Source organism: Homarus americanus, unplaced genomic scaffold (genome assembly GCF_018991925.1).
Source record: "Homarus americanus isolate GMGI-L3 unplaced genomic scaffold, GMGI_Hamer_2.0 scaffold44060, whole genome shotgun sequence".
Classification (NCBI taxonomy): domain Eukaryota; kingdom Metazoa; phylum Arthropoda; class Malacostraca; order Decapoda; family Nephropidae; genus Homarus; species Homarus americanus.
Window position 1 is genome coordinate 1,191,726 of NW_024756871.1, and position 16,606 is coordinate 1,208,331.

Consider the following 16,606-nt stretch of genomic DNA (forward strand, 5'->3'; position numbering starts at 1 on the left):
AGGGAGGAGTCGAGAAGGAACGGGGACAGGTGCACATGGGTTATACTCAGGGGGAGGGTAGTGGAAACAAGTGTGCCGACACAGGGCCAGGGGGCAGCAGTGCACCCTCCACCCACTCAACCCCCCACCCGGGAGGCGGCACCGGCTCAGCCTACCGGACAGGAGGGAACGAGCGCCGTGTAAACAATGAAATTTTTAACCACACCCTGCAAAATACAGTGTACTTAGCAAATGCTGCAGCTTCTGAGAATGTGGGTGGAGCGGGTTTATTACTAAGAGCAGAGACGCTACCGAGAACAAATTCTGGCTTGAATGTCATGTACACTAATACCGACACGTTCCTTGATAAGAGGGAGGAGTTTGAAACACTACTAAGAGTACACCAACCAGATATTGTAGGAGTTGTAGAACTGTTGTACAAGAACAGGAGAATCGACCCAGAGGAATGTGAGTTCAGTATTACTGGATATGACTCATTTACGAACCTAACTCAAGAATCCTGCAGGAGGGGTGTGGTTATCTACGCTAGGCAAGACCTGAGAGCCAGCCAGGCGAGGGTACAGGGAGAGGATGTTTTTGAAGAGTCCAAGTGGTGTAAAATTAAATTAAAGGGAGGGGACTTACTTATCGTCGGGTGTATCTACAGATCCCCGAACTGTGGCCCACTAAATCAAAGGAACTTAAGAACCTTAATAAACAATGCGGCGATGCTCAACCCCAGCCACCTCCTTATCATGGGGGACTTTAACTATGGCGACATCGACTGGAGAAACGAGTCAACCCCGAATGACTTGAATAATCCTGCTACTCTTTTTGTAGAAACTCTGAGAGATAATTTTCTGTTCCAACATGTGAGAGACCCGACACATTACAGAGGGGAACAAACACCCAAGCCACTTGACCTCATCATAACAAACGAGGAGGGTATGGTGGCCAAACTGGAACACCTTGCCCCAGTTGGCACCAGTCACCATACAGTGTTGTCATTCAGATTTAACTGTTACCTAGTTCAAGATAAGGCCAGGCCAAGGTGCAAATATTACAAGGGAAATTACAATGGGATGAGGGAAGAGATGAGGGGTATCAACTGGCCTGACTTATTAAGGTACAAGAACGCAGACACTACGCTGAATATCATAACTAGTAAAATGACCCATTTGATCGATAAATATATACCCAAGACCAAACCCAGTGCTTCTAGGAATACGAGGGGATCCCTACACATGAACCATGCGGCGGTCGACAAAATTAAGAAGAAAACCCAGAAATTCAAGACGTGGGTTGGGTCAAACGATGAGCAAGACAGGAGGATGTATGCAAGAGCCAGAAACCAAGCAAAGATAGAGTGTAGGAGGGCTGAAAAGGAGTTCCAAAGGCTGGTTGCACGCGAGGTCAAGTCAAACCCAAAGGCGTTTTACCGCTATGCAAAGTCGAAATTGAAAACGCGAGTAGGAGTATCAGACCTGAGGCTTGAAGATGGTAGTTACGCAGATTCTGACCAGGATAAAGCTGAGGCATTGAACAGCTTCTTTTCCTCAGTGTTCACAAGAGAGGATGCAACTAACCTTCCTGCGTTTGAGGACAGACGGTTCGACACAGCACTGACCCACATTGTGTTCACAGAAGAGGGTATTAGAAATAAACTGTCCAGGCTAAAGGTCCATAAGAGTCCTGGACCTGACATGGTGCATCCTAGAGTGCTAAGGGAGCTGTGCAACGAGCTTGCAGAGCCCCTGAAGATTCTGTTTTGTAAATGCCTGGATGAACAAATGGTCCCCAGTGAATGGAAAGTGGCTTATGTGAGTCCTATCTTCAAGAAGGGCGATAGGCACTCCACGAACAACTATAGACCGGTGAGCCTGACCAGCATAATATGTAAAGTACTTGAGAGTATTATCAGAGATGCAGCGATGGAACATCTACTACGAAACAACCTTGTAAAAGATTGCCAACACGGTTTTATGCCGGGGCGCTCTTGCTTGACACAATTGCTCAAGGTATTGGATATTTGGACCCATATTCTAGAACGGGGTGGTAATATCGACAATATTTACCTAGATTTTGCCAAGGCTTTCGACAGTGTACCCCACGAAAGGCTGAAAATCAAACTGGAAGGGTACGGAATTCGGGGAAATGTCCTAGCGTGGATAGAAGACTTTCTACATGACCGCAAGCAATGTGTGGTGATTAATGGCACGAAATCGTCATCTGTACCTGTAACAAGTGGGGTACCGCAGGGTAGTGTATTGGGCCCGCTGTTGTTTGTTTGTTTCATAAATGATATGCCTGACGTTGTACACTCCTCCATACAAATGTTTGCCGATGACGCCAAGTTATTTCGGGAAATTAAGAACCAAGCGGACTGTGAAGAGCTGCAGAAGGACCTCTGTGGGCTCCAGGAATGGTCGAAGGAATGGCTGCTGAGATTCAATGTCACGAAGTGTAAGAGGATGCACCTGGGGCGTACCAACGGTAAGGAGGCGTACCATATGTCCCAACGGGATGAAGAAAATGTACTAGTTGAGACTGTGTGTGAGAAGGACCTAGGTGTGTATGTTGACAATGAGCTGAAGTTCTCGGGCCATTGTGAGAAGAAGGTAAATCAGGCAAATAAATTATTGGGTCTTATAAGAAGGTCGTTCAGATATCTAGACGGTCCGTCCCTCGTGACGATCTTCAGGAGTGAAGTGCTTCCCCATCTGGAGTACTGTCACCCCATCTGGTCCCCGAGATATGCTAGGGACTGTCAGTTGGTTGAAAATGTTCAAAGGAGGGCCACCAAGCTGGTGCCTGCACTTCGGCATCTCAGCTACCCTGCGAGATTGGAGCGCCTGAACTTGCCTAGCTTATACTACAGACGGGCAAGGGGGGACCTAGTTGAGGTTTATAAGCATCTCAGGGGGCACTACTCAGTTGAGTGTCCTTACTTGGAGCTGGCGGACGCTCGCCCCACAAGGGGTCACAGCTCAAGATTGAAGAAGCCGCAAGTCCGGAAAACCGTGAGGGCAAACTTTTTCGGAGTGAGGGTTGTAAACTCTTGGAACAATCTACCAGAAAGTGTTGTGACGGCACCGAGTGTGAGCTCTTTCAAGAGAAGACTTGACCAACACTGGAGCGGGTTCAGGTACATTCAGGAGCCGGTGCATGCCCAGTATTTGCCAACAGTGCGTGACAGAGACGTGACCGATCGCCCGGGCGGCTAGCGAGCCGACCTTTTGGTGAAGAATATAAAGGAAAAGAGTCGTGACCGATCGCCCAAGCGGCTAACAAGCCGATCAGTGGCGAAGAGGATAAAAGTAAAAAAAAAGTAAAAAAATAATTGTAATTTGCTGTGAATGATAATGGTATTAATTAATTTGTTATTATTTCAGGACAAGATGAATAATAACCACAGAAGACAGAATAGCCGAGGGAGATCAACAGTTCTTAAGGTGAGACCACAGTATGTACAGTACTTTGTTTTGAGAAATATAGTGTTTAAGTTTGTTTGTGAGATTATGTATAATACAATTCCCCATTCATCAGACAGTGCGATGTTAAGTTAGGTTGGAAAAGTCATGTATCCTGGTATACTATATGAGTGTCTAGGTTTCGCTCCTTAGGTTTATGTGAATAATAGAGTGGTGCCAGCCTGTGTTGGCTATTCTCACATTTCTCAATTCCCTACCTAACCTAACTATATACCCTACAGTATTTCCAAAAACTTTAGAAGAGGTGTATAGGTTAATGAGCAACATTAGAAAACTTTTTAATAGGAGAAATCTACTTCTGTTTCACAGGAACATCCCAAAAATGGTGGAGCAATAAATATTTACCAACCCTAACCTAACCAAAAAAGAAAAACCAAAAAGAACCTAAGGAACCAAACCTAATGACTCTCATTTATCAGGATGTATGACTTTACCAACATAACTTAACATCCTGGCTATGTAACTTCCAGTCTGCCCAGCCGGGAATTCCTGGTTAAATAGTCTCTTTCAAAAAATTTTAAATGTCCGTCAGCATTCTGACTCAATGCGCTGCAAGACTGGTAATGATAACATCGGGTGCAGGGAGAGTGTTATATAACACAATTTACTTATGTTTAAACATAAATTTATGCTAGTTGAATTTATGAGGGGTTGAGTTGATCGGTTAGGTTGACTAGGTGTTAAATTTACATGGAGCTGACAGACCCATCACATAACACTCTTCATTCAGTAACCAACATCCTACAATAAAAAATATGTATCCATGAACACTCTTATTATTTTATTATATTTTAAAATGGAAATTTTAATAGTGTATGTACAGTACAGCATAGCAGACACTCATCTTAGTTACAGGTACGAGGGTACTGGGCTTTAGGAGCTCATGAAAAAACTGTACAGCCTCAAAAATGTCATCATTTCTGGAATTTCTGTCTTGATTAAGATGATGTTTACCTTTACAAAACTCTTCAAAATTTTTTTTTTTTTCATAACACACTTCCCATGTTTCACCATTCCTCTCACCTTCCTTATTCATCTTTAAAGTAAATCATTGATACTTGCAAGTTACTTCTCTCATCTGATATCCAATAATTGTTCAGTCTTACAACTTCAACATCAGTTTCCCCAAAACTTTGAAAATCTGAAAAAAATTTAGTTGCCTACACAGTCCTACAATTCCAAATCTTTAATTGTAGGTACAGTCACTCAAAAATTATCAATACAAAATTGTATTTAGAAAATATGACACAATGGACAAAGGATTTTGACAACCCTACAGAGACAACAGGAGTCACAGTGTTCATTCTGAAATTCATCAACAAAACTCCCTCCCCCCAAGTATTGTACGGATATATTTTTTGAGTGACTGTATATAAATAAAGAACTGTACTGTTCTTGTTTTTGCCTTACTATTAACCTTATTTTTTGTGTTACTTAGTTTTACTTCAATTATACATTTTATATGTTAATTTATAGCTATCAAACAGTATTTTATTTTGTGGTTAGTGAAATACGCATGAGATTTTTTTTTAATGACCTTCTGTTCACCAAAAATTTCAGCTCTGGTCCCAAGCATTTCAGATTTTTGAAATGCAACTTGTGCAACATTAGTGAATTTTGGATGATATACTGTACAGATATACGAATTCAAAGTTGTTAGTGAAATGTTACTCAATATTGACAGGTTGTGATCCTTGGTGATGGTGGAGTTGGGAAGTCTTGCCTTATGAATCGTTTTGTGACTGACCGATTTGATGAACATTCCTTCCACACCATTGGGGTTGAATTTCTAAATAAGGAGATTGAGCTTGGAGGGGAGACTTTTACGTTACAGGTAAGATTCTTCTTTTTTTAATAGAACATATTTTTACTAAAGGGACTTAATTAATTTTCCTTTACAGGCATCCCTTGCTATCCGAATGGGTTAGGTACCTTGAATGTTGTTTGGTTATCGATTATTTGGATAACAAATATTATAATAAATGGGAAAATTAGGGTTTGGTGACTGACCAACATAAAAAAATTATCTCTTAAATTTTGTAGCCAAGCATTTTGTGTTTTGGTTTATTGTGCCTTATACAATTGCCAAAACATTATTTAAGGTGTTATACTTAAAATCGAAACAAAATGAATTATGTTTATACAATTGATACATTACTATTCATTAGGCTTTCCCCCTGTTCAAGACACTTGATTATCTCAAGCTTGGCTTCAAGGGTCACAGGCTTTAGAACATAAGAATGGAGGAAACTGTAGCGGGCCTATTGACCCATACTGGGCAGTCCCATTTACACTCAAACCCTATCGCTCATATATCCATCCAACCTATGTTTAAAGCTATCCAGCGTATTCTAGTTAATGATGATGGTTGGTAACTTGTTCCACTCATCCACTACTCTTTATTTCCAAACCAATGTTTACCTATCTCACGCCTAAATCTAAATTTGTCTTATTTAAAACCATTGCCCTCGAGTTTGCTCCTGGTTGGATAGTTTGAGTACCTTTGTTATATCACCTTTGTTTAGCCCTGACTTCCATTTATATGCTTCGATCATATCGCCCCTCACAACGTCTCACGAGGGTGTGCAAATTAAGATGCTTTAATCTATCTCTGTACTCAAGGTTCCTAATGCCCGGGATTAGTCTTTTCAGTTTCTGAATTCTTTCTAGGGATTCTATATCCATTCTGTAGTACGGTAACCAGAATTGAACTTCATTTTTGGCATAGAATTTAACGGAATCACGCTCGATTTAGTGAACTGGCTCGAGCGAAAATTATAGAAAGTTTGATTTAGCAGAAATTTTGATTTAACGGAAAGGGGTGGCTCTAATTAGTTCGCTAAATTATGAAAATACTGGGTTGGGAAAAAGGGTGACATCATGCACCTTGAGTGAGAGTACATCCCTGAGTACGTGGTGGAGCAAAATGGCCACCCAAGTGACTCCCATGCCAAGCATGATGCACAATTTGAATTTTCATTCAGAGGAACGAATGTCACCTCCGGATAGCAAGGTGAGGTGTACGTATAGATCATTTGGATAACTAGGGATGCCTGTATACAATTCATGGTATATTTCTTTGGCAACAGTTAGATATTTTCACTTAATAGTTTTCTATAAATTCTGAAGCCAATGCATTCTTATCAAATTCTGTATGCCACCTTTAATGGTTATTAAAGTGAATTCACCCAATTTATGGATTACACTCCTGCAGATCTTGCAGATTGTAACAGTCAGGGATTTTAAATACTATTACTGACTCATGGTGAAAAAGAGGTGAGGAACCAGACTCCCAAAATGTAGTCTTAAATTTTCCCTTTACAATAAGCCCCACCTTTTTTTTGCTGTACTGTACCCTTCACAGGGGCCTTGGTCTCAGAGGCTGTGAAGGTAAAACATAATGCCTCATCCCAAAACAATTCATATTTTTCTAGATTTGGGACACTGCTGGCCAGGAGAGATTCAAAAGTCTACGAACACCCTTTTACCGAGGTTCTGATATGTGTCTTCTAACATTCTCTGTTGAGGATCCTTCAAGCTTTCAAAACTTAGATACCTGGCGCAAGGAGTTTGTTTATTATGCAGACGTCAAGGCTGATTTCCCCTTTCTTGTAGTTGGAAATAAGGTAACTGGAACTTTAACTTCTCAGGGCACCATTGATGTATTGGGAATTATTTCTTCACCCTAATGTATAGAGCTTGTACAGTACTGTAGTTTAAAACAATTAGATGATGTATACAGTATAGAATAACATGGCAGAGAGTAAGTTTGCATTACGATTATCTAGTTTTGATAAAATACATACAGTATAAAATTTCAATGGTTGAACCTTTATCAACTAATTTTAATTTGTGGCTAGCTTTCTCCATATTACTAGATGGGATAATCAGCTGCCTTAGTCTTAAGGGTAATATCATCATAGCCATCTGTGGGTCTGTTGTTTGTGAATTACTTTTGGCTATTTCCTGCCAAACAACAATTAAAAAACTGAAGACAACATATATATTGAGTACCCAAGAACTGTGGAAGTCCCTATTGAAGAATATGAGTTTGAGGTCCAATAAATTACTTGAAACTTTTATGTTTTTTCTGCCAAACCAAAAGCCTTCTGTAATTCCCACAGACCTATTTCCCTTTCTCAGTCTCAGACCTCAGAGTTGGCACCTCTCCCATGGTGTTAGCATGAGGACAGAAAACATGAAGAAAGGTTCTCTACATGCTTACTTTGGCTCTCAAGTTGCAAGAGTGGTCATTATTGAACCATAGTTATTATGTTAATTAATTTTTTTATAGAAATTGTTGTCTGAACTATTTCAAGTTTTTATCCTAGGGGGATTTTGCCTAACAGAGTTTTTGTCTGGGGGAATTTTGTCCTACACTTGGCAAGAAGTTAGGCTAGATCCCACAGTTGGGAATGGTAGGCTTAATATTTTATTTTTCTCAAGCTTATGAGCTAGATGCATCAAATTTGTATGAATTCATTAAGATGGTGTTTCACTAAGCATTTATATTGCAATATGGTACACTAAAGTAAATATACAAAATTTTGCTCAGCAGACACAATCGTACAGATCAACACCATCCACTAACAACAAAAATATGTACAATGCATGTTTAAAACTTATCTCTAGTGTACATAGATGGCACCACAAGTATAATAGACCGGAATAAACATAGATTATGATCTATCTTTGTGGCTTGTATCATATGTCAATACAGTGGGGTATGCTATAACGAACGTAATTGGTTCCAGAACCTCGTTCGTTATAGGATTAATCCGTTCCAGGCCCCCAAATACAACCACTTAACACTGAAAAAATTCTGTGGAAAATGTAAAAAATACGGTACTTTATCTTACCTTAGTGTTATTCAGTATGCAGGTACCCCTAAACACTGGCACATCACTATCACTTCCACTGGGAGTCTTGGCTTTAAGGTCCTCAAACAATTGTTTAGCTTTCTCAAAAATTATAGCTTCACTAATGTTACCACCTGCCATTTCTTTCTCCTTTATCCACACTAAGAGTAAATTTTCCATCTCTTCAATCACATTACACTTTGCTTTGCTAAGTCTAAAGATTCCCTTAGCCACTTGCACAGTTTTTAACTCCTCTTTATTCTTCAAAATCGTACATATAGTCGATTTAGCCATCCCATATTCATCACTAAGTTTCGCAATGCTTCTTCCATTCTCACGTTTCTTTACAATTTCTTTCTTAGTTTCAAGGGTTATTAGCTTTCTCACTCGCTTTGGACGACTCATTGTTACAATTGTATACTTGTATAACAAAATAGTTATACAAATAACGCGAATTTCCACATCAAAAGACGAAATTTCAACAATAACAGTGGTGCACTGGCTACACAATGAGACAAAGATGGCGCCTGACGCTCTTGTTGTGGGTCGCGGTACAACAATATTCATGCGCCAGGCGAAATAGTCCCGTATTCATCCGCGTTCGTTGTAGGAGTTGCGTTCGTTATAGCATTCTCAATTTTATAGGTAAAACCGTTCGTTATAGGAATATTCGTAGTAGGATCCGTTAGTTATAGCATACCCCACTGTACTTACTCAACAAGGTTGGAATTTGGAAACTTGAAATTTGTATGTACAAAATAATGGAGTAAATTGCAATAGAATAATAAATCATAAAGAAAAAATATACTGTACTTCACATAATTTTTATGTTTCATGTACTTTCCAAGAACTTCTGTTTATTCTCACACATCTTTGTTTGATGAACACTCATCATGCACAGTCCAGCTAAATAATCTTCCGTCATCGTTGATCTTAACCAGGTTTTTACCCTTCTCATTGTGCTGAATGCACTCACCACTTGGCATGTTGTCATGGGTAATGTCAGAGCAATAAGAACTGCTTGTTTAATAGAAGGAAACAGATCAATGTGTTTGAGCAAATCCTGAAGATTGAAGTCCGTCTAAATCCATCATCTTGGTTCAGTGGTCAGTGTTACACTGGCATCTTTTATAAAACTGAGGTAGCTGGGTGAATGGCTTGCTATATATTACCGGATCTAATTTGACCAATGTTGTCAAACTGCCGAGTCTAGTCTAGGGTTAGGAAAGCCTTAACCTCAGTTACCTAAGCTAACTGACCTGACCTAACCTACCCAGACCTCACATACCGCACCAGCTTGTCTAACCTCAGAAAAATTGCCGCATTAATGCCCAGACCAAACCAGATACCCTGTACTGCTTTCCTTTGACACAAGCTTGATCCAAGGGAGGACAATTCCCCCCCCCCCTCCAGCAGGTGTTCATAGTGCACACATTGATGTACGGAGGGAGGGAGGTTCAGTTCACATGCTCCTCCTTCCTTCAGGAACTAAGGCTGCCCAGTGATTAGTGAGGGAATTTGGAGTGGTAAATTATTTTGTCATTTAAGGGAACCTTACACCAACAACGTGTGTGGTGTTGGGTTTTAGTCCTGAACAGTACACACTCACATACAATCATTAAACTTCCAGTATGCACATAATCTACATTCACCCTCTATATCTACCCTTAAGTCATTCAAGTGTGATCATTATTATTTTTCATTTATTTGTACTTAATGAGGAAAGTAATTCATTCCCTTGAATAGATTGACCTTGAGAGAAGAGTGACCACAGAAGAAGCAGAGGCATGGTGTAAAGAAAATGGAGATCTTCCATACATTGAAACATCAGCCAGAGATGCAACTAATGTAGAAGCGTCTTTCATGATGTGTTTAAGACGATGGGCTAACATTGAGGGCCGGCAGGTAAGATGTAGTCACTGTGATGTCATCACTCACTGTGTATGAACTAAATTTGTACATAATTTAAAAAAATAAATTTAATCCTAACATAAAATTTTTATATATCCAAGATGTACAATTTAATCATTGATCTTTTACTAAGCATGACAGGCAATACTTTTAATCCATTGAACATTATTGAGTTTCAAATTTCCTAATGTGGTGAGGATAATGAGTTTGAAATGTTTCAAAAATTGCTTTGTAAATTGTAAAATAACACTCAGTGTATAAAAATATAATTAAAGTAAATAATGCAGTAATGTATATAGAACAGCTTCAGTTAAGAGCTAAAAAATTAGTGTTTCAAATTTGTCTCCTTGAAGATACAGCACAATACCTGTAGCAAGTTTTGGAAATACTCTATTGAAAAAAAATGGCCTTTAAAGTTTTAGAGCAGGCATGGTCAACCTTTCCTCAGTCATGGGCCACATTATGATTTAGGTATTTTTCTGCGAGCCAACCCACCAAAATTTATATCCTACCTAACCCAAAAGTAATGTTAATATTGTATTAGCACAGACAGTGAAATAGTTTATCGTCACGTCTGCCTTATGATATCTTCAGTTTACAACACAATCTTTTTCCCATTTGTGAAATAAATCCATCATAATAATTTTTAAATTAATATGTTAATGATTCTTGGCATTTAACAGAAGATGATTGAAGCAGTTTATGAATACAGTTATTTTTCCCTACAGTTCAGTATTTTTCTTACTTATGAGACACACCCACCAGAATAATGTCAATATTAATATTGGCATATGAGGAACTACAATGAAACAACCTATAGACACGTCTCTCTCTCTCTCTCTCTCTCTCTCTCTCTCTCTCTCTGTACTGTACTGTATATATATATACAGGGTATATACTGTATATATACAGAGTTAGTTGTAAAGTAACAAAATAAATTTACTTGAGTACAATACTGTACTCAAGTAACATTTTTGGGTATATACCTTTTAAAAAGTACTAAAATCACAGTATTGGTACTCCTGAGCAAGCTGATTCCAAAACTGTGGTCCATGATTCAATTGCGGGGTAATTTATGGCCGTAATATGCTTGGAATATTTTTATTACATTTTGTCATTGCTAATTACTCACCAACTATGGGTTTCCAAGGTGCAATTTACGTGTTTTTGTATTATTTTGGAAGTACTTAATTAGTTAAACCCTGTGTGACCACTGCCCATGACCCCACTTGGACTTACCCAACCTTAGTTAATTCCCAAGGAAACCACTGCCATATAGCAGCTAATCCATCAAACAGACCGTGCCAAACTTGGCCCGTAAACTCACACAAGTTAAAATGTTTATATTGTTGACTATATATACTTGTTTCACTGTTACATTTTCTTAGTTACTTACTCTTAGGTGATGAAACAGTAGTGAATTGTGTGTGAAGATTATTATTTTAATAAATTTTGCTTTACTCACCATAAACTGGCTGCATTTACCTGAACCGTGGGCCACATTAAATAGAATTTCTCAATCACTCCACGGGCTACACTAAGACATGGTCTGGGCCGCGGGTTGCCCATGCCTGTTGTAGAGCTTCCAGAGTGCATACATAAAAACAAAGAAGTAATTATCAGCAAAATGTCAACATCAGTTAACAGCTGAGCAATTTTCACAGAAAAGAGATGGTGCCAGAAAATTCCAGGGATGCAGGATTTTTTTTTCTTATTTGAGAGTCATCTCATTACCCGGAAATCTCTCATTCCCGGAAGTGCTTTCCACCAATTGTTCTGGCTAATGGACATATCACTGTTTATCTATACAGTATATTTATATATAAACTGTATATTCATTCTTTTTAAACATTATACTGTATGATTCATCTTCCTATTCAAGGCATTGCTGTTAATGATGATGCAAGTTTGGTCATGAATACAGTACTGTACTGTAGTCCTGCAGCTGGCAAATGCAAAACAGTACATAGATTGGTTAAAGAACTAAATATTTCTGGTAATCATATACTATGCAACTCATTTAGGGTAAGAATGAGGCAGTTAGCAATAAAAGCACATTCAGAGTTGAATAGAAATTTTTCCGTTTTCAGAAGAGAGATTTGCCCCTAAACCCATTTCTTGTCTTTCCAGGAGAGAATGCCTCTTCCAGATACAGTACAGTTAGGCAGTGATGGCTCGCATCACCGTCTCTGTTCCTGTTCATCATAGATTTAAGGTATGTTTACTTGTGTAAGAGAGAGAAATTCCATAGATGGCTTTATGATTATCAATATTAATTTTCCAAAACTGAACATAATTTTTCTTCAAGCTTCTTTTTCTCTCTATGTAGTCATGCTTTTCTGGCTAATTGCCCTTAAACCAGACAGGTCTCATAATACTTGGTGCCAACTGTATATACAGTAAGTATTGAGTCCATTGGACAGAATCTTTCTAATGTCAATCAAGGTCAATCTGTAAAACTTTTGGATATACCAATTAATACCTTCCCCTAAACCCTTTGCATTGGCCTTAAATGAGTGGTATGTGACATTTTATTTTTTTACTTTTATCTTCTTCACCACTGATCGGCTCGTTAGCGACTTGGGCGGTCAGTCACATTGGCAAGTACTGGACATGCACTAGCTCCTGTATGTATCTGAACCTGCTCCAGTGTTGGTCAAGTGTGGTCTTGAAAGAGCTCACGCTCAGTACCATCACAACACTCTCTGGCAGGTTTTTCCAAGAGTTCACAATTCTCACTCCAAAAAAGTTTGCCCTCATGTTTTCTGAACTTGCGGCTTCTTCAACCTTGAGCCGTGACCCTTTGTGGGACGAGCGCCTGCCAGCTCCAGGTATGGACACTCGACTGAGTAGTGCCCTTTGAGATGTTTATACACCTCAATTATGTTGTCCTTCGCCCGTCTGTGGTATAAACTAGGCAATTGCAGGTGCTCTAATCTCTCTGGTTAGCTGAGGTGCCAAAGTGCAGGCACCAGTCTGGTGGCCCTCCTTTGGACATTCTTAATCAACTGATAGTCCCTAGCATATCTCAGGGACCAGACAGGGTGACAGTACTCCAGGAAGAAGCACCTCACTCTTGAAGATCGTTACGAGGGATGGACCATCTAGATATCTGAACGACCTTCTTGTAAGACCTAATAATTTAGTTACTTGAGTCATCTTCTCACAATGGCCCGAGAACTTCAGTTTATTGTCAACATACGCACCCAGGTCCTTTAAGCATTCAGTCTCGGTTAATGCAGTTTCTTCGTCCCGTTGGGACATATGATACCCCTCCTTACCTTTGGTACGTCCCAGGTGCATCCTCTTACACTTCATGACATTGTGAAAGAGGATGCACCTCGGATGTACCATTGGTGTTATTAGAGTGAAAAATAATGAAAAAAATGCCTTTCGCTAAATTGAGAGTTCGTTATATTGGATTCCGTTAAATTGAGAGTACAGTATACTGTATAGGCAAGTTTCTTTATGCCATTTTCCTCTGTCTCCCCAGCAGTAATTGGGACCTGGATATTAATCAATTTGCAGATCATGTTATGGGGTAATGGTTAGCCAGGGCAGTTGGCAAGTTGTATAGTCGTCTTGGATTATTCCTTGATACTCTGTCACACGGTTTGTTAAAACTGGGTGTGGTTGTTGTGTTGGAGACAACTTCTACACCTTAAACAAATTCATCCCTATGTGGCTGTAGGGCCAGACATCCTCGAACACTAGGGATAACCATTATTATTATTTGTGTGTTGATGTTACAGTGGCAACATATATATCTCTCACCTTGTGAATTGGGTTCAAGTCTTGGCCCAGAACAGATATGGGAAGGGTGTTATCCAGTGTTTCCCTCACTACCAAGCATCACAGGTTTCTTCCAGGTACTCCAGTTTCCTCCTGTACTAACACTGGACAATAAAGGTCAGGACAAAGTAACAAAGACCAGACCAACTGCCTGAACAGCTAGTAAGCTGGTAAGTGATGAAATGATAAATTAAAAAAAGTTATAATAATAAAAATTTGCATAAGCCATAAGCTTAATCTTTTAATTTTATTGAAAGTTTTGATTGATGATGATGAATACTTCCTGAGGTGAAACTTGAAGATGGTTCCGTGACATGTGATCTTTTTCATCCCGTACTTAACGGGTTGTAAATGTTTTAGGTCTCTTGATGAATGATATATAAACCATAAAACAAAAAATTAAAAGTTAAATCCTCTGTATGGCCAAGAAGAAGAGACCGGTGATCTGGAATTGCTCTCTCCCTTAGTGGGTTACTTTACTGGCAGGAGAATGTGGTATCTTATGTCTAAATTCCAAGTTTATGACTGCTGGATTTAAGTCAAGGGAATTAGTTCTGCGTTTGTTTTGGTTTACCTGTTGATTCACTGGCTTTTTGTAGCAAAGCCTGGCCAGTCAAAGCTTGTTTCATTAATCTCACTTTGACTGGGTCAATAATTGTTTATACCTGTACAACATTTGCTCTGCTCCAAATAAACAGTATACAGTGGGGTATGCTATAACGAATCTAATTGGTTCTAGAACCTCGTTCGTTATAGGATTAATCCGTTCCAGGCCCCCAAATACAACCACTTAACACTGAAAAAATTCTGTGGAAAATGTAAAAAATACAGTACTTTATCTTACCTTAGTGTTGTTCAGCATGCAGGACAGGAGGCAGAGGGGGGGGGAAGGAGAGAATTATGGAGAAGAGGTGGAAGGAGAGGAGTCATCCTTCCTAGCCCTCTTTGGTGACTGTCTCACAGGCACTTTGTCTGTAAGGTCTTTTGTTACCTCTGTAAAGAAGGAATCCAGGGTTGGCTGCTTCAACCTTGATTTCTGGACCTTCCAAAAGTAGTTCATAACATTATCATTAAACACGCTGATGGCCTTTTGCACAGAACCAACATCAGGATGATAATCCTCAGCAAGTTTGGACAGTTTACTCCAGCAAAAGAACGCATCCTTGAGATCTTTGGCTGGAATGATGCGGCTTTCCTCCTTGTCCTCCTCCTCCCCTGACTCCTCAGAAGTTAAGCTCCGCTTCAGTGTCTCGTTTTGTTCTTTGTGAAGCTCAAGCAGCTCCTCAGTGGACAGTTCCTTACTGTGCTCTTCCACCAACTCCTCAACATCATCATCATCCACTTCCAGGCCCATGGAATTGCCCAGAGACACAATTTCATGAACAACAGCCTCTTCTTCTAACTCTTCAAAGCCTTCAAAGTCTCTTTGAAGGACACATTCAGGCCACAATGGCCTCCAAGCAGCGCAAAGACACCTCACAGTAACCTCTTTCCAGGCGGAGGTAATTAAGAAAACAGCGTTTGCTATATTGAAGTGACTTCCAAAATTCCTTCAAGCTAACATCACTGGAAGAAGTGGACGCAAAACATTTTCTAAACAGTGCCTTTATGTACAGCTTCTTAAAGTTAGAAATTACCTGTTGATCCATGGGCTGGATGAGAGGTGTTGTGTTGGGTGGCAAGAAGTGCACAGTGATGAAGTTGAACTCCTCTGGCAATTCAACCATCAAATTAGGAGGGTGGGCTGGTGCATTGTCCATCACCAACAAAGCTTTCAGTGGAAGATTATTCTCCCTGAGGTATTCCCGAACACTGGGTCCAAACACCTCAATCACCCACTCAGAGAATAAATTCCTGGTCACCCAAGCCTTTGGGTTTGACCGCCACGTAACACCAAGGCGGGTCTTCCTAATGTTTTTGAAAGCTCTGGGGTTTTCTGCATGGTACACAAGGAGTGGCTTTATTTTGCAGTCACCTGAAGCATTAGCACAAAGAAGGAGGGTAAGCCTGTCTTTCATTGGCTTATGGCCTGGGACAGAAGTTTCCTCCTTGGTAATGTATGTACGGCGAGGCATTTTTTTCCAAAAAAGTCCAGGTTCATCACAGTTGAATACCTGCTGAGAAACAAAGCCTCCCTCTTTAATAACATTCAAAAAAATATCATGGTGTTCCTTAGCTGCTTCCTTATCTGCACTAGCAGCATCACCATGTCTCACAACACTTATGTAATTTATTTCTCCTTCTGAAACCAGTAAACCACCCCTTGGTACCCCTAAACACTGGCACATCACTATCACTTGCACTGGGAGTCTTGGCTTTAAGGTCCTCAAATAATTGTCTGGCCTTCTCACAAATTATAGCTTCACTAATGCTATCACCTGCCATTTCTTTCTCCTTTATCCACACTAAGAGTAAATTTTCCATCTCCTCAATCACATTACACCTTGCTTTGCTAAGTCTAGAGATTCCCTTAGCCACTTGCACAGTTTTCAACTCCTCTTTATTCTTTAAAATCGTACATATAGTCGATTTAGCCATCCCATACTCATCACTAAGTTTCGCAATGCTTGTTCC

At 39.8% G+C, this 16,606-nt stretch overlaps 1 protein-coding gene across 1 annotated transcript in view; it reads left to right on the forward strand.

Moving 5' to 3' along the window:
* LOC121856937 (ras-related protein Rab-9A-like) overlaps positions 1-16,606 on the forward strand; it is a 29,544-nt gene that overhangs the window by 5,698 nt on the left and 7,240 nt on the right. Inside the window, exons 2-6 of the mRNA XM_042352721.1 lie at positions 3,372-3,431; positions 5,155-5,304; positions 6,905-7,096; positions 10,076-10,234; positions 12,371-12,455. Coding sequence (XP_042208655.1) covers positions 3,378-3,431; positions 5,155-5,304; positions 6,905-7,096; positions 10,076-10,234; positions 12,371-12,448 — 633 coding nt within the window. The 5' untranslated portion in view covers positions 3,372-3,377 and the 3' untranslated portion in view covers positions 12,449-12,455. The remainder of the gene's footprint in view (positions 1-3,371; positions 3,432-5,154; positions 5,305-6,904; positions 7,097-10,075; positions 10,235-12,370; positions 12,456-16,606) is intronic.